Below are 25,064 nucleotides of genomic sequence, written 5' to 3' on the forward strand. Positions count from 1 at the left end.
TGGCTTTTAACGAGGTCGTCTACGAATACGTTGACATCGATCTGTCCAGCACGAACAGAAACGTGACTCATCGTCGAACACCACAGAAGGCCACTCAGTGTCTGAGTTGGTTCTGGCTCTCTACTATGCAAGTTTATGTAGCATGTGGTATGGCGTCAGCAGTAAACGGCTCACCATAACTCGAGACTTAAACGCTGCTTCCAGTAATCTGCTCCTGACGGTTCTTGGTGACGCTCTGTCTGTAACTTCTGCTCGGATTTTGTTTGTTGTTACCCACCCTCTTCTCAGAAGCCAGTCAATCAATCACATTATAATCACGTTGTGTAATATTTCTAGAATGACCCTCGCCTATTTTTGTTGCCACACCATTGTCTTCAGTCCATCCTGAAATCACTTACTCTCCAGTCTTTGCGCTATAGTCTTGAAATCTGTCAGTACGATTCGATCTTTCTCTAAGTCGAAAGAAGGCGAAAACCTGCAGTGCATGTCCTCTAGACATGCCGTCTGTGTCCATTTGAATATTCCCAAACTGGACACACCCTACAGTCATATAGGGTAAGCACACCATTTTTCTTCTTGAACAATAGCTTTTTCTGTACTTAAAATAAGCTCCATAAGGATGTATCCCACAGGCATGGAAATACTGGAGCTCTAGTTTGGTAGCATGGGCTCAAGGTATTCATAGCTTCACACTTTCCATTTCTCTCAGTGTATTGCAATCAGTTAATACCGTCACCTGTACACGATACCATGCAAGTGAAAGTCGCTATGTCCTCAATTACTCTCTATTGAATAAATTAGAAGTTCGTGTAATTGGGAAGCTGTGTCCATAATGTAAAAATATACACACTCACAATTGAAGCAACAAAATCAAAACTGTTAAATGATGAGTTGCTCGGGAAATGTTCTTACCAACTCACCTACCGTAGCCCATGTCAAAGCTATATCAAAGCAGTTACCCGAACAGAAGTGCATGTCTCCTGCTTTTCAGACTCTCATTGAGCCATGGAGTGCATTAGTCTAAATCAATGGCACGAGCTTTGCTTGTCCGTAAGAGCTTTGCTTGCGAGAAGAAAGAGATTCTTTCTAGCTCTCTGTCAACACATGTCTTGCATCAGTGTTGACGTTTTGTTGCAACAGACACTCTGCAGCAGAAAAAAAATTCTTATTATGACACAGTAGTGTGAACAGCAACGAAAAGCAGCAAGTCCAGATGCATGAAAGAATTTTTAGCTTTCCTACACAATCCTACAACTCTGTTTATACTGATCATCTACTAAGGACAAATGCTCGTTCTTTAACATTTTGTAGGTCTATGGTCCGATAGGTACAGATTCAGTGCTTGATCTCATAAAGCAGTTCGCCACCAAAGAATAAAATCACCATTTTTCTCATCTAGAGATGTTCAGAAGCATGTATGAAGTAGCCTACCTCGCAAAATGTCAGAGAAAGGCGTAAATATTGCAACAAAAAGCTATAAATGCTTAAGAAAAGGACGCAAAACCAAATTTCAGATTACAAATTTTCAAAAACTGTATACATTTCTATGGACAGTCTCCGTAATGAAATGGCCCAGACTTCCCCTGGCAAAAGGTAACTACTTAACAAATTCGGACTCCACCCCAGACATTTTGTCATTCATGGACGACGCTCTACAGACTGGGCAGTCTAAATACATATCAAGTTTCTTCTTCAGACAATTTACTACGCAACTGATATTAAGGACAAAATAAGCCAACACTTTTGTCATGAGTACGTGGCTTTGTGCCTGCTACAGGCATTCCACCTGGACTACAGGCAGATTTAATCTTGGTGTTGGCTGCGTGGTGTGCTCAACACTCAGCTGATTTAGAATTTCTCACGAAAGGCAATGATCCTGATTCGCTTTACTCTCCTTCACATCGGTTCACTTTATAAAGAAAGATAATTTGAGCGATCCACACACTCTGTGGTATTCTCTTTGAAACTGGTACTGACAGCAAAGTCGTCTCCATACCCAAGTTGTAAGCAAGGTTAGTTTCCTTTCGGATAGATTTCCCAGGTGGTCGTCGAATACCAGTTACTTACTTTTCTAATGCTAACTAATGTATATAAAGAGAAAAGTGATTTGAAGTATACAAATAAAGAAGTGGAGCAACATGGTAAACAAAGACAAACTTAACAGTGAATCAGGAAAATTTTTCAAATTTTTCAGTGTACATTAGCGGAAAATAGATTTTTTAATTGTAATCATTTGTACAATGTTACTTTCGAACACGATACCGCTAACAAAAAATTGTTTGTGATTTTAATCACATGATATTAGGTCTGACGGACAGTTTGCCAAACCTCTCTTGTCTGCCCTGTGAAAGTCGCTAGAAAAGAATAACATGCTCAGAGAAATTACCTAATTCCTGATCCCTATCCCGTAGATATGACTAGTTCTTATCATGGGACGATTACGCGTTTATGGCCACAAATGGTTCAAATGGCTCTGAGCACTATGGGACTTAACTTCTGATGTCATCAGTCCCCTACAACGTAGAACTACTTAAGCCTAACGAACCTAAGGACATCACACACATCCATGCCCGAGGCAGGGCTAGAACCTGCGACCGTAGCGGTCGCGCGGTTCCAAGCTGTAGCGCCTAGAACCACTCGGCCACTCCGGCCGGCGTTTATGGTGACCTCCTAAAGATAAGCAACAGGGATTCGGCAAGTTGTCCGTGCGATCTGTGACTCAAAACACAAATTACATTTTGCTAGTGGTATTGCGATCGAAATATATAGTCTGTCACATGTTCAGTCAGTAAACCGCGATTTTCTACGTGGAACAGGTTGCTAATTATAGTACTGAAAGACCCTCTGTTGACGTGTGTCTTCCTACTCTGCGATATGTCCTCGTGATTTCAATGCATGGACGTGGTCAAACGCATTGTAACCAGAGAGAAGGAACAGCCCGTTGTTTGTTACGTTCTTTGCAGCGAGCTCCACACACTAGTTTTGTTGAAATGGTACGGAATGCAGATAAAACTCACCGAAGTTCCACACCACTGCAGCTTATCCGCATTTGGCTTTACATTCATAAGATGATCACCTTAAGGGAATACAGCTGGATGACGTCTTCGGCAGCTGCCAATTTTCCGACAGGTGAACTTCCCGCCATTTTCAGTGAACAAACGACACGAGGAAGCGGTGTGTAACGAAATTTAAGTCCCCGGTAGAACATGGCTGCCCTGTCCAAGAACCGTAACACGGCATATACAGAAAAACGACACATAAACCAACAATTAGTGCCACCACAAAACCAGAGATAACCGTATTCAGAAGGTGAATATTGATTATCAACGGGCTAACTTTGCTAGTGAACTTGTAAACAGAGACTATTTATAAGCTCACTAGCAAATTTAATCTCGACTGGTTCCATCGTAACACTGTCCTAAAGAGCTGGAAGTGCAAGCCAGAATTTCTGTATCGTTGTGTTCCCTAGGACGATCGGTACCAAGGCAGTACCCCGCAACAGCAAATTTGCTCGAATTTTGTAAATGTCTGTGCCGCTTATGCCCAATATAACAGTTCTCCACGGTCCTGATCGTCTGACCGCTCTATGGAATGTCATAACTTCTTGCGTGGGATACAGTAGATACCCGTCTTACGCAGACCAAGATAACTCATTACAGACCCTAAAAGGCCCCTAATCGTAGATGGTGGTCTAAGAAGCACACTTCACCCCGCGTTTCCGCAGAATGTGACCAATCCTGTTGGAAATACTACCTGCATTAGGCGAAAATGCCATTTACTTAAGTGCCACCATATTATATATTTCGTTGTACAGCGTTTGGTCTTTGGATCTGTGGCTTGAAAACAACAAGGTGTTCACCTATCGAACACCGGCAATTGGCGAAGACGTCACCTGACTGAATTTCCATAAGTTGTTTGAGTATTTTATACGTCGGGAGTACATTTTCAATATGAGAATGGTTGTCTATATGCACTGCTGACAACAGGCGTTGAATGGGTTTGCTTCTGCGGTTAACACTGACAGGTTCTGATGGAAGGAGTGGAACCGTTCTGCTTGGGGAACTACCTACATACATAGATTACTTAATTTTTGACCCGCCAGTGAATATTTGAATTGCTTATGACGGCTGAATTTTGACAGCTGACAAAAATAAGTATACAAAAAAAGAACTATCACATCTGGAACACAAGTATGCTAGGCCAACATCTCTATCGTAAAACTCGGCCAATATCGGAAAAGATGTACAAAAGTAAGAAAACATGGGCGCCTGTCAGCTTTGATACTTACTGGTGATGACCTAGACTTGACTCACTCGTAGGAGACTTACTCCAGTTTCTGACGTGGCTTTCGCTTGCTCCAGTGAGAGCTTTAGTGGATGTAATTTTACACTGAGGTGGCAAAAGTTATGGAATAGCGATATCCACGTATATATATGGCGGTAGTATAGCGCACATGAGGGAAAAAATGGCAGTGCATTGTCGGAGCTGTCATTTGTACTCATGTGACTTAATGTGAAAAGGTTTCCGGCGTGATTATGGCCTCACGATGGCAATTAACTGACGCTGAACGTGGAATGGTAGTTGGAGCTAGACGCTTAGTGCAGTCCATTTCTGAAATCGTTAGGGAATTCAATATTCCTAGACCCACAGTGTCAAGAGTGTGGCGAGAATACAAAATCTCAGACTTTACCTCTCAGCATGAACAACGCAGTGGGCGACGGTCTTCACTTAATGACCGAGAGCAACGGCGTTTGCATAGAGTTGTCAGTGGTAACAGACAAGCAACACATAACCCTAGAAATCAACGTGAAGCGTATGGCGAACGTATCCGTTAGAACAGTGCGGAAAATTTTCTGGTTAATGGGTTATGGATGCAGACGACCGAAGCGAGTGCCTTTGCTATTAGCACGACATCGCCTGTGGCGCCTCGCCTTGCCTCTTTACCATGTTGGTTGGACCCTAGACTGCCGGAAAACCATAGCCTGGTCAGATGACTTCCGATTTCAGCTGGTGGGACGTGATGGCCTCTTAGAGTGTGGCGCAGACCTCACGAAGCCATGGATCCAAGTTGTGAAGAAGGCTCTGTGCTAGCTGGTGCCGTGACTCCATAATGGTGTGGGCTGTGTTTACATTGAATGGACTGGATCCGCTGTTCCAACTGAAACGATCATTGACTGGAAATGCTTATGTTCTGCCACTTTCAGACCATTTCCAATCAAGGACTTCATGTCCCCGAGCAACAATGTTATGTCAACAGGCCACAATTTTTCGCCACTTGTTTGAAAATATTCTGGGCTGTTCGAGCGAATGATTTAGCCACTCATATTCCCTGACATGATTCCATCGAACAGTTATGGGACATAATTGAGAAGTCAGTTCGTGCCAAAATCTTGCACTGCCAACACTCACATAATTATAGACAGCTATAGAGGCAGCATGGCTCAATATTTCTGCAGGGGACTTCCAACGACTTGTTGAGTCCACGTCTCGTCGGTCTGCTCCTCTACTCCGGGCAGAAAGAGGTCCGACACGATATTGGGAGGTATCCCATAAGTTTCGTCATCTCACTGTAGAAGTTTCACAGAATGTTTGTCCATTACTTCTTTTTGAAATTTGCGGAAGATTTCCTGTGATAGTAACTGAAAGTCAATGCTTATCGCGTAGCAAGAGACTCCATCATACTAGCACTAACAGCGTATTGTTAATGATGGCCGGCCGCGGTGGTCTCGCGGTTCTAGGCACTCAGTCCGGAACCCCGCGACTGCTACGGTCGCAGGTTCGAATCCTGCCTCGGGCATGGATGTGTGTGATGTCCTTGGGTTAGTTAGGTTTGATTAGTTCTAAGTTCTAGGGGACTGATGACCACAGATGTTAAGTCCCATAGTCCTCAGAGCCATTTGAAACATTTGTTTTGTTAATGATGTTTGTAGGATATACAGGGCACTTAGTTGGGAGAAATGTGCAGGCCTATTGCGATATTGGTCCCTCCTTTCAGCATCACCATTAGCTCGAATACATGGCACTAAATGTGTACGATTTCAGAATCTGCCAGGACGTTTCGTGTATGATTTTGTTTTCTGTGCCATTTGGAACATTTACTTTCGGTAGTGCACTGAGTACAGGACTTGTAATACAAATACGCAAATTAGTCGGTTCGCTTGATTTGGAAGATATGTGAAGGCTAATGCACCGTTCATGTATTGACTTTGCAAGAATGATGAGCGCGCGATTTTCACTCGAAGCTGAGGCGTGATTGGCTTCGTGTGTTGCTGTTGCAGTGGCCGACAACTACGGCGTATGGGCGTACGCGGCGTTCCTGTTCCTGCTGACGGTGTGGTGGTCGTCGAGCTGGGGAGAGGCGACCGCGTGCCCGTACACCCACCTCGAGGACGTGCTGCGGGGCTGCTCCGACGTGCTCACCGCCCTGCTCATGACCGGCGCAGAGCTCGCCGGGGGAGTCTTCATCTTCAGGCAAGACTGTCTACTCATCTCACTCTGCCTTCCTGCGAATCGTTGTACGGCGTTAGCACCCTGGCGTTTTCACTGGATTCGTTGTGTACTGCCTCGTACAAAAGAAGAGGCGGGCTGCAGACCGGTGCACCAATTGCCGTAGTAGGAAAGCTGGACAGGAGCAGAAATGATTAGCAAACAAGTTGTCACAGTAGGCATAAGATTTACATAACTTGTATTCCTCCAATCATACCAAGACTCGTTACAAATAATACGACAAGAAATAAGAGTCCAGCCAGTACAATAGCAACAACAATGGGGCTCTCTGAACTAAGACTGATGAACCTGGCATGGAATTGGAGCACTTGTACTTACTATCCAAACTTATTTTGAATCCATGCTCAGCCCTATTACAGGTTACCAGATGTGACGAGGCTGAGAACTAAATTCTACTCACGGCATGCACCCAACTCACCCACAAATTTAATCATATATTCTTCCTACTATGCTGTGCGAATACAATAAGTAAATATTTGCATTGTTCAAATAGCTCTGAGTACTATGGGACTTAACATCTGTGGTCATCTGTCCCCTAGAATTTAGAACTACTTAAACCTAACTAACCTAAGGGCATCACACAAATCCATGCCCGAGGCAGGATTCGAACCTGCGACCGAAGCGGTCACGAGGTTCCAGACTGAGGCGCCTAGAGCCGCTCGGCCACACCGGCCGGTTTTGACCTTAGTGTTTCATATTTTAATGTCCAGTAGCTTCCATCACTTATGTCCATTAATACGACCGCGTGCTTGTGTATTTAGTTACCACCGTTAGCAGCACACATAATAGCTCGAAAGCAGGAAAGACTCAAACTAGTGCTGATGGGTCTCCACGGATATCTGGAGGCACACTGTCTGCAGACAGCCCTACAGCTGCTGAATGTAGCGAGCAGCACAATCTAAGTGGTTCAATATTCAGTCGGATTAAGGTCTGCTCTCTTATAGGTGTTCTTCTGTGAAAAAAAAAAATGCAACAACGTGAAAATGATCATTATCTTACACCAAAGAGAAGACAGTCATACAGGGGAAAGAGATGTCTAAAACTAGATTGATCAGGTTGGTCATGAATGCCATCTAAATTTGTTTCTAAATCATAGGAATACCACTAAAATATTTCTCTGGCAGTAATCCTGCCCCACCACAATGTTTTCTTTCAGAATTAGCTCCCTCGTTGGTCACTGGAGGTTCATCCGTCAGATGAGGAACAAAATATTTGGTCATTTGTCACGAAGTATCAGAAGTCTCGTTTCGACTATGTCAAGCTAATGCCATTCTTTTCCGTCGATGCGGTATCATTAGCTTGGATGCAAATACCAAGCGTGCACATACAGGAGTGCTCGCCAAGTTAATTGGTGGCTCCGCTAACGGGCTGTGTGTCGATCCACTTAAGCACTTCAGTTGGCCTTCAAGCACGTTTACAGCCGATGCACACTAGCAACAATAGTGTCACGTGAAAAAGTTATTCAGAATTTTGCCCAAGTTGGTCCATGGATTGCCTTCACCGCAGAGGCAGAAAACATTTCGTAACCATACTGTTTCCAGAAACATTCCTCAATTCACACAAAGCTTACCCAAGGCAACAATAATGAGCATAACGTGTACAACCTGTCAGTTCCCTACGTTCTACGTCGCATGTGCATATCAAATAGCACTTCGTCAATAAAATGTGGCGGACAATGCATTTAGTGTTTAAATTATTCTTGGTTGGCAGTAGCGAATATCGTGTAGTGGTAAAGTGCGTCCGTGGGAACCGGGAAGTCGTCGGAAGGAATCCAGGTGAGAGCACGGAACTTTTCATTTAATCCAGCATCTCCTGTCAACATTGTCAGAAGTCGTCAGGAATAAAATGTAGTTCGGATTCCCCTTCTAACTGAATTTACCCTTTTCTCAGTTCTATAATGGGGTAGATTAGGCATACGCAAGTCGTTGAAGGGCTTCCAATTGAGATTTTTTACCTGGCCATTGAACAACACGAAATTATTATTAAAGTTGCGAATAATAAAACTCCTTACATCATATGTCCTTGTTACTATCTACATAAGAGCCTCCGTATTCAGTACAATTCAACATCCAGAGTTTGCGACAAGTTTCCCTCGATTATAACACGAATTCCAGAACAGGAAATTTTATCATAGTCAGAAGGGTTGGCTCAAAATAAATGAGTCCCGCAATAGCTTTCTTTGTCCTCTTGGATAGGAAAAAAAGATGAAAAAAAGAAAGAAAAGAGCCCCGGCAGTGTTTCACTGTAGGAAAATCAGAATACATTAATATCATATATATGTAACAATATTATATCTAACAAAATACATATTGTAAGAGTCTCAGTTGCGTATTTTCATAAATGTTATCTTGTTTGGATCATTTAATAATAACTCTCAACTTCGTTAAATGATATAACTTGTCATCGTTCTGGAACCATTCCCCAGATTGTGGCTAAGCCATGTCTCCGCAATATCCTTTCTTCCATGAGTGCTAGTTCTGCAAGGTTCGCAGAAGAGCTTCTGTGAAGTTTGTAAAGTAGGAGACGAGGTACTGGCGGAAGTAAAGCTGTGAGGACGGGGCTTGTGTCGTGCTTGGGTAGCTCAGGTGATAGAGCACTTGCCCGCGAAAGGCAATGGTCCTGAGTTCGAGTATCGGTTCGGCACACAGTTTTAATCTGCCTGGAAGTTTTAATTACTGGCTTATTACTTACGTAATATATCAAGATTGGGGTCATGTTGCCCTCTCTGACATCTAACCACACACTCTACGTATGCTTGATGTTACAAGACAGGTATTTTATAAGTTACTTGTAGTGTGCATTTAACGTGTGGAAACTACTGTGACATTAATAATACAATCATAAAAACAAATTTTACAGGCTGTCAGATTTAAACTATGAGTACTAGCAGCAATGGCCATCAGGGGAGTGGTAAAAAAGAGTAAGGAAGGGAAACGAGATCAAAACCAAATAATATTGATAGTGGAAAAGAAAGTCGCGTGAATGATACAGAAAAAAAAGAAAGGAGAGTAACTGGGAGAAGATTGGAACATCTGCTTAGTGTTTCACAGAGAGGTAAACTGGCCACATACGTTATTTATTTTTTGGCAAAACATTATGAGATTAGCTGAAGGGTGTGATTCAGCTTCTTTTCAAAAGCAACAAGAATTGAATTGTAAGCAGGGTGCAGGGCAGCCTTTTCCATAAGCGGACAGCAGCAACAGAGAGCGAGTTGGCGCAAGTTTTTGATTGAAGGGTGAGGACAGCTGGGGTGCCAGACAAGTGGAACATTGTGTTTCACCGGACGTTGTAGCCGAGCGGTTCTAGGCGCTTCAGTCTGGAACCGCGCGACCGCTACGGTCGCAGGTTCGAGTCCTGCCTCGGCCATGTATGTGTGTGATGTCCTTAGGTTAGTTAGGTTTAAGTATTTCTAAGTTCTAAGGGACTGATGACCTCCGATGTTAAGTCCCGTAGTGCTCAGAGCCATTTGAACCATTGTGTTTCGATTACTACAAGATTAGGTACTTGATGCGAGGTACTGGTTCGTAGACTTTGCTGTCTATTCTACTTATTGACAACTACTGTTAAATAACTTTTTTGTCTTGTGGTATTAGCTACATCGCGTTTCCCGCGAGAACAAAACTTAATCCTCAGAATAGTCACTAACACCTTCTAAATGATGTAAAACGTAATAATAACACCTGTCGATGTCAGAACCCAATGACACCAATGATGATGAGTATTGATAATGTTTTTAAAATTCTAGTTTGTACAAAACAAGAGCCCGTCAAGTCTTTTTCAACTGCTCCTCGTACGCACCGCAAAGTAGTTCACAGCTCACTTATAGCTGCGAAACCGTGAGCGAGTGCTAAATTAATCATCCCACAGAAAGGGAAATCTCTGTCCAGTTCTCTAATGGATGGGATTTGGGTTGTCTGTGGGAACAGAACTCCTCAAACGAAGATGTCTGTACAGTGTGCCAAGATGGGTTGTATACGAACGAGTATACAATGATTGTCGCTCCTACGAGTCGTCAGCTGCCTTTCTTTTGATGTTTCTAAATATGTTTTCAGTTTCACTTCGTGATGTGCTCGTAGAAGACTGCTCGTGGAGAGCTTCATAGGACACCCAGTGTCAACAAAATACTTCATTATCGTTCTCGCTGTAAACAAAATAGTGTCTAAATTGTAAGTATATGTTGCAAATCATTAGAGCACCTACTTAGCCTGGTGCTGTACTGAGACCAACAACATTCTTTGACAGTAACAACATATAAAAACCTGTGTTTCCAGCAGCTATTGCATACGGCTGCCGTGCCACGCGTTATGACTGGACTGAGAAGATACCGCAGCCATGCTCAGTCGCATAATTTTTGTATTTTTCTGCAATTGTCAATAAATACCTTTGGGTTTAGTATCACAACACACTAACTAGAAGTTATACTATGGACTTTACACAAAAATTTCTATTTAGACATTTTTTTAACAATAAGAACTAAATTGACTTCTCTGTCATACTGTTAATAGCGTGGAAATGCCGGCGGAAATTTTTTCTCATAAATGTGAAAGAGAAGGTCAGCAATGGTTCTTAGGAGAAGCACCCTACATTGCAAAACTGTTACGTGTGGTACATAATGTGTTTTAATGTATATGCCAAGTTGCAGCTTGCATTCACTTACTGCACCACAACTCCAGCAACAAAAGTAACTCATTTCTCTCTCTCTCTCTCTCTCCCTCTCTCTCTCTCTCTCTCTCTCTCTCTCTCTCTCTCTCTCTCTCTCTCTCTTTGATTTCCAGCAGATTATCATTAATTATGTAGAATATGATCCCTGAAATTTATCTGTCCCTTCTAAAAGTTGCTAGCAAGTAAGTCATTTTCGCCCTGTTGCACAACTACTCAAGGATTCACTATTTTTGATGGCTGGGAATCACTACATCAGTACGTCTACGAGCTTCTAAATTGAAGGTTGCTGCGTGCAATTCAGGGTCTCTGTTTCGGTTCCTGTTGAGTAATAAAAACTACAGTACTCGAAGAAAGGTAATCAAACCACCTACCATCAGGGCATTTCCGTGGAAGCAAGGGGGGATCTCTAACAGCATCAAAACTTGTGTTGTGGCCTAGAGAGCCACGCCAAAAATGTCCGCCAGGTAGCAAGAAATAAATTAACTTCATTTATATTCAAACTCGATACAACTACAATCATTCGGACGTCAATACACACTAGTTAGCACCAAACCACCGAGATTCACTGACGTTGCACTTACAAGAGAGATGTCGCATGCAGGGGCATTTCATGCAAGAAGTTGAACAAAATTAGTATTTCGTGTTTTCTGTAGTGTGAGAACCAGAGAAGCTATTTGCAGGATGATAATTTATTTACACAAGTTGTGGCATGAAATAAAACAAAAGTATAGTATTTCTAATAGATTCATTATTTCTTAGCTGCAGTATTGCGTATTATTCAGATGACGCGTCCCAGTCTTCAATGGCGAGGATTTTTCCACACAGTTAGGTCTTTATACTTGCGATTAATAGCTGCAAAGGAACTAAAGATGACTGAAACATGTTAGCGTCGGTATCATGGCTGTATTAAATTTTTTGTTTGAACAGAATTTGCTGTAAACCCTCACAACCCAATTATAGATAAGGTACAAAGTTTTTATGTCATCATTTGGAAGATCATTTAAAACCTCTTGCAAATAAGGAAAGATTAAAGTTGAATTTCTGCACATTTGGCAGTCACCTGATGGGAATCAGTCACAGGGTAGCCTTGCTTTTTAGCCTCTTGAAGGATAATGTAAAATGGACAGACCTTCTTACCAGATGTTCGGATTATTTCGTATTGTTTTCTTGTCAGTGAGGTTTCCGCAAAGATTCACTAGGCTTGTATACATTAAAGTCGTCTTTTAGCTTGTAAGTCCTTACGATTCCGACATAATGCTTGTCTGTATTTAGCTTCTCATGCAGGAGATGAAGTAATACCTTATCCACTACGGAACCCTCAACATTTCCAGATTCTCTTTGCTGGCCTACCAACACCAGTTTTGCAGCATGGAATTTTAATGGTACTCTGCAGCCAGTTACGTTTATTTCTTAAGAATCTACTTCCAAGTCTGTGTGAAACAAGACTTTATTTCTTTAACTATGACTTTATGTAAGACAGTTTACGTTTAAAACCTTTCTTTTCTTCATCATGGAAAGTGGAGTCTGATAATATATCACTCTTCACAAAGTCCAATCTTTCTCCAAAATCTTTTTCAGAACCTCTCTTCATAAGGTCACAGAGTCCTGTCATGACTTTGACTTTCGCAGGACCTAGGATAAATGCAATATGCTTTCAGAATTCATTTCGGAGATGAAATTTTTTATAGCTGACAACTCATTAATGTAAAACAGTCGCACAAAATCAAAGTGCGGTATTCAGCGGCATTTTTCTATCACACTATATTAACAAACACGCAAGGAAATACGCTGAACTATAACAAAAAAATATTACCAATAAAAGTAGTAAATAACATCAATGAAAATAATTATAAATAACGGCACTTACCTAATCTTCGGAATCCACATTACTTTTCACAACACTTCAAGAAAACACATATACTTTAAAATTTTTAGACACGCAGAGTGAATTCAAGTCAGTAGAGAAGCTTCAGCTGCACTGCTACACTAAGCAAATACCACTGCTTCGGCAATGCCCAATATGTCAGACCATAAGAATAAGTTCCGCGTTCCGGGAATTATTCGCATTTGAAAAGTGGACTTTTGACCACCTTTTAGGGCAAAATGCCCCTGCGTGCGTCTGTGCAACAGTATGGGTGGAGAACGAAGGGGCTAAGGTTGGTCCAAGAAGAGATCGAGGTCCCAGTGAGTGGGAAGCTCGTAGCCGGTCGTAGGTAGAGGTGTCGACTGCGGAGAGATGGCCCCCTCGGACGGACTGATGATGCTGCCGGCGAAGCAGGAAGCGACGGTGAGATGCTTTCAGGCGGGCCCAGTAGGTGAGGCCGACGTCGATCCCAATGTCCAGAACTCGATCGAGACGCGGAGAAACGGCTCGGACGCGACCCGGAGTGAAGACGTCGTCGGTCGGTATGGAAAACTCGAAAGGACGACGGAGTCACCTGCCGGTGCAGAGGACTCGGACGGAACGCGGAGTGAAGGAAGATTCAGAAGCAGTCTGATGAAGTTGGTACCCGACTTTCGAGGAATATATACTCTTTTCAGAGTTCTTCATACATATCCTATAGTTCCAGAGTTCTCTGTAAAAAAAAATTTAGTTCTTCTGTTGAATTCTGCGAAAAAAGGCTATGATCACATTTCGAATAGCTGGATGCCTGTAAAGTTGGCCACGGGTTTTCCAATGATATGCATTTTTTCAGAGTTCCTTCACTTGCTGTGAAGCTCACACCCACCTTTCAAAAAATTAGCATTTCTTTTAGCGATCTGGGTAGATATGCCATAGTTCTAGAGTTCTCAGAACAAAATTTAAATAGTTCTGCATAATTTCGCGAAAAAATTGTCTTCACATTTCTGAAGAGCTCCCCAAGTGTTCTACACAAAACTTCAATGATATCTTTTTTGTGGAGGTAATAGTTTACGAGATAGTTGCTATAAAGAGGAACCATTCCCACGAAATAATATATACGGAATCACACTAGAGTTCTGATGACAGTTCCGATCACACTTCTGGAGAGAACCCCAAGAGCTTTATCGAAAAACCTAATGTAATTTCTTGCGATGATATTTATAATTGCAATAATGTGGGATCCACTTGACTAACATACAGATTTTCGATCGGAAGCTGAGCGTCGCTGCCGTAGTTGTGATCGGTGCATATAGGTACAAGTGTGCACACATAGTGTCGACTGTCATTATACATCTGATTGCTGACAGCCTCAGCAATCTAACGGTAGTTATCGTTTATGGTCTACTTATTGCATTGTATTACAAATACTTTAATTTAATTTGATACTCTTTGCTGTAATGAAGTACCTGATCTGAAGATAGCTGTCTCTGTAATGTGCTACTACGAACTCCTGTTAGTTCAGTATTTGGTACATACTGGGATTTTCGAACATTTAGTAAGACATACGTCATTTCTTTCACAGACGAGTTCAGGTGCATCGTGCAATTCAAGGACGTTTATTACCTTCATACGCTCATTGTCGGGGTTGGAAAACAGGGGCAGGGGTAGGATCGTGATCGCTTGGTGGAGGTAAAACAATAACTCATTCACGGAATTACATCGAATAATTTACGCCAGTTTAAAAGATATATGCTTATTGGAACATCACCCATCAATAGTCTAAAATCATCTCCTCGATGAGAGGGTTGGTGCTGTATTGGGACCCACTTACGGTGCTGCAGCTGCCGGAGAGTGTCACTTGGTGAAGAAAACACTGCGCCAGGTTTCTAAATTGGAAGTGTGTGTGTGTGTGTGTGTGTGTGTGCGCGTAAGGAAGAGGGGAGAGAGAGAGAGAGAGAGAGAGAGAGAGAGAGAGAGAGAGTCTTAGCTCTAGGAAATGTTCGCTGAATAATGAACACCAGAAATTAATTATGGCAGAATTTTTCGTGGACTTCACTTCATAGCTTTCAGCTCCGCATTTTCCTTTTTTTTTTTTTTTTTAGCGCTTTCTTCAGGAACAGACTTTTGCATTGCCTGCTGAAGTACTCTTTCACGTGACAGACGGCATGACTTTGATAGACACTACAAAGCACAAAATCAGCCTAACATGGAAGAAATTAAGTTTGGGTTCAGCGTACGGGAAAAATATATGACTTAGAAAAAATATGAAGCCAGAAAAGACAAATTATATTTGCTAAAGTAAGTTGTGAAGAGTTGGCTATGCCATAAGTGAGATATGAATCTTCTTTAGCATTAGTAAAATAAGAAAAACTGGGGAAGTTACAGTTAATACGTGGTCTCCAAATATTTGCACACCACCTTGGGAATACGCGTATTGAAATGAAAGCGAAAAGAAACTGATATATCAAGGCAGCCAGTTACAAACGAAGCCAGGAACTCTCTCAGGACGTATCTCAACAACTGTCCTTCCTTTTCTCTAGCTACGGATGAATCAACAGTCATACGCAATGCTGCCCAATTTACTGCTTTTATGACTGGAATTTATGTTATTTTTAATGCACTCGAGGATCTTGCCTGTCTCAAAACACTGCATGCTAAAACAAGAAGATCATAAAAATCTAAAAACTAAATTTATGAAACTTCCTGGCAGATTAAAACTGTGTGCCCGACCGAGACTCGAACTCGGGACCTTTGCCTTTCGCGGGCAAGTGCTCTACCATCTGAGCTACCGAGGCATGACTCACGCACGGTACACACAGCTTTACTTCTGCCAGTATCTCGTCTCCTACCTTCCAAACTTTACAGAAGCTCTTCTGCGAGCCTTGCAGAACTAGCACTCCTGAAAGAAAGGATATAGCGGAGACATGGCTTAGCCACAGTCTCGGTCGGGCGCACAGTTTTAATCTGCCAGGAAGTTTCATATCATCGCACACTCCGCTGCAGAGTGAAAATCTCATTCTGGGAACTAAATTTATGCCTGCAAAAATTTAAAATTAGGCGATAGTTAAGTCATCAATACATAAGCAGCATGTTACCCCACCGGTTCTGAAATGTGCGGATAAACCTAGAATTACGGCTTTAACTACACGATAATTCTGAGGCTACTGTGAATTATTGGATTTTTAATATGGTGAACTTGCTCTGTATTATAAGGCACAGTATTTTTAAAAGGAAGCTTCTGAATACATTTTGGAACCTGAAAAATTCTGTTTTGATTTTTTAGAACAGGAAAAAACATCACGGAAAGAAAACCCTATGACATGACAATAAGTAATTGGACTTGGCAGTTTTAGTTAAATTAGGTGCCATCTCAAAGCGTAAATTCAAAACAAGAAGGCAAAAGCATCAGTTTATTTAAAATTATACTAAAACTAATCATATCTCAATTATGCAACGAGAATTTGAGTCAATTTCCACACCTGAAAGAGCAGAGCGAATGTGCTACGGATAACAGCAATGTGACCAAATATTCGAAAACGTAAGTATTGCTGGCTTGTTTGAAAGTCGTTTCGTTTTCACAAGTTTTAAATCAATTTTTAGTTAGTGGACAAAATGTAATGCAGACGCCTAGTGACATAGAACAGAGCGGGTTCGTTTAAAAATAACTTTACGGTTAGAAACGAAATCTGATAAGCTTTCTCCTATCAAAATGATCCTACCATAATCATTTTCTGGCGTTCATTACGCAGTGAACATTTTCTAAAGAACATTTGCACAACGTTAACACAGTTATACAAATCTATGCATCTTTAAGACATGCAGATGATCAGCTTTTCATCCATGACACTTATGAGGGGTAAAACAACGTTACAGATAAAAGAATTGAATACACGCCGAAGCGTCAAAGAAACTGGTATAGGCACGCGCATTTGAATGCAGAGATATGTAAACAGGCAGAATACGGCGCTGCTGTCGGCAACGCCTTTATAAAACAACAAGCGTCTGGCGCAGTTTTTAGATAGGTTACTGCTGCTAAAATGGCAGGTTATCAAGATTTAAATAACTTTGAACGTGCTATTATAGTCGGCGCACGAGCGATGAGGAACAGCATTTCAAGAGGTAGCGTTGAAGTGGGGATTTTCCCGTACGACCATTTCACGAGTGTACCGTGAATATCGGGAATCCAGTAAAACATCAAATTTCCCGTCATCGCTGCGGCAGGAAAAAGATCCTGCAACAACGGGACGAACGACGACTGAAGAGAATCGTTCAACGTGACAGAAAGGTAACCCTTCCGCAAACTGCTGCAGATTTGAACGCTGGGCCATCAACGTGTGTCAGCGTGCGAAACATTCAACGAAACATCATCAATATGGGCTTTCGGAGCCGAAGGCCCACTCGTGTACCCTTGATGACTGCACAACACAAAGCTTTACGCCTCGGCTGAGCCCGTCAACACTTGATGACTGGAAATATGTTGCGTGGTCGGGAGAGTCTCATTTGAAATTGTGTCGAACGGATGGACGTGTACGTGTATGGAGACCACCTCATGAATCCACGTACGCTGCTTGTCAGCAAGGGACTGCTCAAGCTGGTGGAGGCTCTGTAATGGTTTGGGACGTGTGCAGTTTGAGTGATATGGGATCCCTGATACGTCTAGATACGACTCTGACTGATGACTCGTACGTAAGCATCCTGTCTCATCATCTGTATCCATTCGTGTCCATTGTGCATTCTGACGGACTTGGGCAATTCCAGCAGGACAATGCGAGATCCCACACGTCCATAATTGGTATAGAGTGGCTCGAGGAACACTCTTCTGAGCTTAAACACTTCCACTGGCCACCAAACTCCCCAGACATGAACATTATTGAACATATCTAGGATGCCTTGCAATCTGCTGTTCAGAAGAGATCTCCAACTCATCGTACTCTTACGGATTTAGGGACAGTGGTGCAGGATTCATGGTGTCAGTTCCCTCCAGCACTACTTCAGACGTTAGTCGAGTCCATTCCACGTCGTGCTGCGGCACTTCTGCGTGCTCGCGGTGCCTCTACACGATATTTGGCAGGTGTTCCAGCTTCTTTGGCTCTTCCTGTGCAGTCAAATGAAAAAGAAACCCCTTCCACAACGGGACAATTCAATGGTTTCATTCAAAAGTAATCACCAAAAGCCGTAAGACATTCATCCCATTGGGTGATGAGACGATCAATTCCTGTTTCGTAAAACGCGGTCGGCCCTTGACGGTTTCGCAAATGCACCGACTTTTGCACTTCCTCGTCTGACTGAAATCGACGTCCATGCATGTCTTCCTTCAGGTCGTCAAAGATACGAAAATCATATCACACGGTGACAGATCCGCGCTTTACGGAGGATGTTGCAGTGTTTCCCAATCAAATTGGTGAAGTGTATTACTTCGTTCGATAAGCCGTGTGGAGACGTGTATTATTGTACAACAGGATGATTCTGTCTGACAGCATTCCTGGGAGTTTTGACTTTATGGTGTGTTGTAGTTTCTGCGAGGTGTCTTCAAAGCTCTGCTCATTGATTGTGGTTCCACGTTCGAGAAACTCGACGAGCAGAGGGCACCTGTAGATGAAGAAGACGGTTATCATGTCTTTATAGGAACTTGTGTGAACAGTTTGGATGTCTCTGGCGGGGGATATGTGGGATATTTCCAGTGTTGAGTTTTCCATTTGTAATCGAACTCGAAATGGTGGTACCACGTTTCGTCCCCTGTGGCGATATAGTACAAAGACGCATGCCCTTTCTCGTGATTACAGACGACTTAGACTTGTAGCCATTCTGTCTATCTTTTGTTCCTCCTTGAGGTAATGCGGCACCCACTGATCACAAATTCTGCAGTAATGCAAGTGGTCTTTGATGATGACATGCTCGGTGCCACGGCTATAGCTGACTTGAACACGAATTTCGTCCGTGATCCGTCGATCCCCCCCCCCGGATAACTCCATCAATCTGATCCATCACATCACGGACGATGGATCGATGGGTGCAGATCGTCTTGCGGTGAAGTGCACCATTCTCGAAATCTCCTCCGGCCCTCGTGCACGCACGCACAGAACATGTAGTGCTATCCGTACGTAGCGGACGTGCGGCGATGAACTTCGCAAACTCCAGCGTAGTCGCACCGGTGCCCCTTTCGACTATCATAAGGAATCGAGACTGACATGGAAAATTTTCAGTGCAAAAGAATAGGGAGCTTTCCTACATGCCATACATGTTACCATATGTCACATTAAAACAATTTCACTTTATGTTTACGTTAGAATATTAAATGCATTTTAACAAGAAATATGAGGAATTTCTGAGTACAAAACGGATTATACAGGAAGAGTGCTGGACGATTTAGTGAGATTAATTTGCCCATTGTACTATGTATCTCGTAATGATGAGAGAAATGAAGCTTCAAGAGCCGGCTGGAGTGGCAGAGCGATTCTAGGCGCTTCAGTCTCGAACCAAGCGACCGCTACGGTCGCAGATTCGAATCCTGCCTCGGGCATGGATGTGTGTGATGTCCTTAGGTTAGTTAGGTGTAAGTAGTTCTATGTTCTACGGGACTGATGACCTTAGAAGTTAAGTCCCATAGTGCTCAAAGCCATTTGAACCATTTTTTGAAGCTTCAAGAAATTTAATTTTGACGTCACGCAAGATGCCGAATCTCATCAAGCCCTCTCAACAGTTCTGGTGCCACGTAATCAGTACTTTCGGCAAAGGATTTCCTTGAATCAGACAACGGTCTTAGAAGCAGATATTTTTCTTAACTCAAAGAACTCACATATTGGGGATCCGGTGAGTGGTGCAGCCAACTTGTTGTGCACAGCTGATGTGTCAGCACTTCGACGTGCGTAATATCGATTTCTGTAATCTCGATGTTTTCATACAAATGTCGTCTTGTTTGCAACGCATTATATTCCTCCTACTCCTCCAAGAATTATGACTTTAAGCAATGTACAAAAATGTCTACATATATTTTTATTGTGAAGATTTTTGGGTGAAAAAGAGAGCCACATTCACATATTTCGAAACAGAATACCTTGGCATTGTCATGTATTGCTTGTTCTTAGGCGGGGCTTGTCGTGTCCTGGTATTCAAAGATCGTTTCTCTTACCTTCTCCAGAAATATCACTTTATCATTTATAAGCATTTAATCTGCAAGATACCACAGCACTCACGTCATTAGGATGTACCGTGAATATCAGGAATCTGGTAAAATATCAAATCAGCGACGTCGCTGCTGCTGGAAAAAGATCCTGCAACAACGGGACCAACGACGACTGAAGAGCATCGTTCAGCGTGACAGAAATGCAACCCTTCCGCAAATTGCTGCGGATTTCAATGCTCGGCCATCAACAAGTGTCAGCGTGCGAACCATTCAAAGAAATATGATTGATATGGGCTTTCGGAGGCAAAGGCCTACTCAAGTACCCTTGATGAGTGCTCGACACAAAGCTTTACTCCTCGCCTCGGCCCGTCGAGACCAACATTCGACTGTTGATGACTGGGAACTTGTTGCCGGTCGGACAAGTCTCATTTCAAATTGTGTCGAATGGATGGACGTGTACGGGTATGAATCCATGGACCCTGCAAGTCAACAGGGAACAGTTCAAGTTGGTGGAAGCTCTGTAATGGTGTGGGACGTATGGTCCGGGTGCAGCTGGAGTGATATGGGACCCCTGATTCGTCTATATACGACTCTAACAGGCGACACGTACATAAGCATCCTGTCTGATCACTTGCCTCCATTCAAGCGCATTGTGAATTCCGAGGCACTTGGGCAATTCTAGCAGGACAATGCGACACCTCACACGTCCAGAATTGCTACAGAGTGGCTCCAGGAACACTCTTCTGAGTTTAAACACTTCCGTTGTCCATCTAACTCCACAGACATGAACATTATTGAGCATATCTACGATACCTTGCAACGTGAGGATTGTTGGACAGCCCTGCAGGATTCATGGTGTCAGTCCCTTCTAGCACTACTTCAGACGTTAGTCAGGTACTTGCCACGTCGTGTTGCGCCACTCCTGAGTGCTCGCGGGGACCCTACACAATATTAGGAACATGTACCAGTTTCTTTGGCTCTTCAGTGTATTGTTAGAATAGTGACAATCGTCACGTGCATTCAGGCTCAGCGAGCTATGCTTGCTACGCGTTGGAAGGGCCGCTATTGTCTTCAACTAAAATGCAAGTTTAACACTAGACGGAATAGATAATTAAATACTAACGTCAGTATTTCAACATTCCATTTCAGATCTTGTCGAGGATCGTGTATCTGTGTTTCCTGTTGATGAAAATATAGCCTTGTTAACTCGTCCAATAATCTGTGGTCACTCTGCATATTGATTTGCTTCAGTAAATCTATACGCACCTCTGATTCGGCAGTGCTGCCTCAGCGTTTGCCTACTGGTGTTGCAGGTACGTCCAGTACCTGTGGGACCTGGAACTCGCGGAGACGCACGTGGGCAAAGCATGGGAGGAGTGCAGCGCGGACCTTCAGGTAAACGCTCTACCCTCAGCTCACTTTACCTTAAACATAGCTGTTACTCCCGATATCGCAAACCCACTTAAACCAATTCCAATTCCTGAGTGGTTCACAAAATCCAGACTCTCTACGCCAAACAAAGGATGCACGACGCAGAAATTATCCGAACGGGATAGAACCTCGGTAGATGAGAAGTCCATGTACAGACAAACAAATTATTACGAATGAGATTTTCACTCTGCAGCGGAGTGTGCGCTGATATGAAACTTCCTGGCAGATTAAAACTGTGTGCCCGACCGAGACTCGAACTCGGGAGTTCGAGTCTCGGTCGGGCACACAGTTTTAATCTGCCAGGAAGTTTCAAATTATTACGATTTCAGAAAAACTGAGTGATTTAGTGAAGAGAAACTGCCTTACAAATTAGGAAAATCAGTAACGCCTTGGTCCATCTCTGGTTCTTACGCAAGCATTTATTCTGCTTAGCATTGATTAATGATTGTTGGATGTCCTTCTGGCGGATATCCTGCCTAATTCTGTCCAACTGGCACGTTAGATCGCCAAAATCCCGAGCTGGGTGGTGCACCCTGTCCATAAGCCTCCAAACGTTCTCAAACGGGGCGGGACCCGGCAACCTTGCTGGCAAATTCAGGGTTTGGCAAGCATGAACACTAGCAGTAAAAACTCTCACCGTGTGCTGACGCACATTATTTTGCTGAAATGTAAGCCCAGGAAAGCTTTCCATGTAAGGCAACAAAACGGGGCGTAGAAAATCGTGGACGTACTGTTGTGCGGTAAGGGTGCTGTTTATGGAGACTCAGTTCGGAGCGGGACGGATTACTGAAGACAATTCTGCTCCATTCAATGCGACTGCAGGCCGAAGAAGTGTCTGGAGACCTCCCGGATAGCGGTGGTATACCAACCTGACTGTCGCCCGTCATACGGCCCGACAACCAGGAATTATTCTCTGTGGTGTCATTTGATTTCATAGCAGGACCCATTTCGTTGTCACCCGCGTCTCCCTTACAGCACAGCTATACGTCAACGATATTCGACGCCCCAATTTGTTACTCTTCATTGCAATCCTAAGAATCTGAAATACATCAGTTAATGCCAAACCGAATAACAAGTGATGGTAGTGATCCCCCACGGTACTCAAATGGGTCAGATCGCTGTTGCAGAAGCAACGAAAAAAAGCATGCCAAATTTAAAAGAACACAAAATCCCCGAGATTGGCAGAGTTTTGCCGTTTTGCAAAGTCATCAGATGACCAAACTGAATTGCAAAATGATTTGGATAAGATATCTGTGCGGTGGGAAAAGTGACAATTGGCCATGAATAAAGAAAAGTGTGAAGTTATTAACGTGAGCATTAAAAGAAATCCGCTAAATTTCGATTACGCGGTAAGTCACATGAATATTATGGCAGTAAATTCAACTAAATACATAAGGATTACAATTTCAAATAACCTAAATAGGAACGATCACTTAGATAATGTTGTGTGTAGAGCAAACCAAATACTGCGATTCATTGGCACAACACTTAGAAGGTGCAACAGGTCTACTATAGAGCCTGCTTACACCACGCACGTCCGCCCTATTCTGGAGAATTGCTGTGCGGTGTGGGATCCCCATCACATGGGGCTGACGGATGACATCCAAAAAGTTCGCAGAAGGGCAGCACGTTTTGTATTATCGCGAAATAGGGGAGATAGTGCCACAGAAATGATACGTAAATTGTAGAGGCAATCATTAAAACAAAGTCGTTTTTCGTTACGACGAGATCTTCTCATGAAATTTCAATCACCAGTTTTCTCCTCCGATAGCGAAAACATTCTGGTTGGCACCCACCTACATAGGGAGAAATAATCATCGCGATAAAATAAGATAAATTAGGGCTTGCACAGAAAAAGTTTAGTGCTTGTTTTTCCCGCGCGCCGTTCCATAGTGGAACGGTAGAGTGACTGCTTGAAGGTGGTTCATTGAACCCTCTTCCAGGCACTTTATTGTGAATAGCAGAGTAATCACGTAGATGTAGATACAGATGTAGACGAATAACTACTTGTATAAGGGGCAGAGGTGAACCAAAGCGTTATTGACTTGTTCAATTTGTGAAGCTGTTTCTCTTAAATGAATCATCCAATTTTTTCCAAAAATTGTAGTCTTTTGTTTGTCTGTACATCTAAATCATAGCAACCGATTTCTAGCCCAATTAGATAATTGTTTCGTAGTGCGTTTCTTTCTTTTTTCTTATAATTAGAGCGTATATGAGCAGTAGTTTATGTGTTAGTGTCTATTTCTTTTAAGAGTAAATCGTAAGCTGTTATTCAGGCTTTGGAAGACGTACAGTCTTGATATTCGTTTAATTAGCCACATTTTCATAGGGACGATGGATCAATTCAGCTGCAACAACTTTTGTTGGTGACAGAAATGTTCGCAGACACGTTATTGAATTTGTCGGCCCTGGGACAACTAGATCAAAAGGAACTAGCTGGATCTACTAACCAGGCTGCACTGCATCTCCATAGTGGTTCGCAACAATAAAACCTTAAGGATGAATGTCTCTAAGTGGAGAAAGATATTTTCAAGCGCGGCCCATACTTTTTGACGTTGCGCAGTTGACTGGATTACAGGCGACACACATTGCATACAAATGCCACAAAGTGCCTATGTCCTGCCGCCTCTCAAGGACATAACTAATCATTAAAGACGCCTAATATTGCCGGTAAGCGCCAACGACATTTTGTCTCTAAGTTGTTCCCCATGGCGTGGTCTATTATTCCTAGACAGCTGACGCAAGGATTTTGATATATCATTTATGGAAAGGTGAAAGGCCAAACTCATACCAAGAGAACACGCTGGTGGACCCAATAACACCTTTACAATCAGCGATTTCTGCGTGTGGTTTAATCTTTTTAAGTCCGGAGAGTAGTCTTCATGGAAAAAATTCCCTCGGCGGTAAAGTAATTAACGTTTCCTCTACTACTCTCACTTTCTTGTTCATCTGCCTCTCTTTCCTTTATACACTCTACGACACATCGTCTCTGTACGAGCAAGCGTCGAATCAACGTCTCGCAACCTCATAAAATAACGCAAATGAGAAACTAATTGAACTTTGGAATATTCATATATGCTGAAGAGCTGTAAATCGTTATGGAGAAATGTATTTGGATGTAGTCACGGCATGATAGTATCAAGTCAAACATTTCTTAATAGGTAGAGCTTTATCCTTCACTTAGTTCTTTGAGCTAGGCTCTGGCGTGTACTGTGCAACGTCTTCTAATTTGATAACGACTGTGCAGTGAGACTTTTTAGAGGCTGTACACAGAATGACATTCAGAAAAGTTACATAACATATTCTACACTGAAAGTTGTTGGATCTTAATAGATCTCGTGTCAACAGAATAGCGAGTTCATCCCTTGCCAACAAAACAGTGTAACATTGATTAACTGTAGTCATCACACGAGAAACCTGTAATTGCGATGAGGGCACTGGCACTTTATTTTGCGAAATATGTAAGAAGAAGGCCGAAGAGAATCCCTGAAGCAACAG

The 25,064-nt window shown here is 42.8% G+C and overlaps 1 protein-coding gene across 2 annotated transcripts in view; it reads left to right on the top strand.

The window, feature by feature from the left end:
* LOC126319790 (aquaporin-11) overlaps nt 1–25,064 on the top strand; it is a 259,549-nt gene that overhangs the window by 163,900 nt on the left and 70,585 nt on the right. For both annotated transcript variants that reach the window (XM_049993521.1, XM_049993522.1), the window contains exons 3-4: nt 6,279–6,471; nt 21,449–21,530. In XM_049993521.1, coding sequence (XP_049849478.1) covers nt 6,279–6,471; nt 21,449–21,530 — 275 coding nt within the window. The remainder of the gene's footprint in view (nt 1–6,278; nt 6,472–21,448; nt 21,531–25,064) is intronic.

The sequence above is a fragment of the Schistocerca gregaria genome, chromosome 2, assembly GCF_023897955.1.
Source record: "Schistocerca gregaria isolate iqSchGreg1 chromosome 2, iqSchGreg1.2, whole genome shotgun sequence".
NCBI classification, from domain to species: Eukaryota; Metazoa; Arthropoda; class Insecta; order Orthoptera; family Acrididae; genus Schistocerca; species Schistocerca gregaria.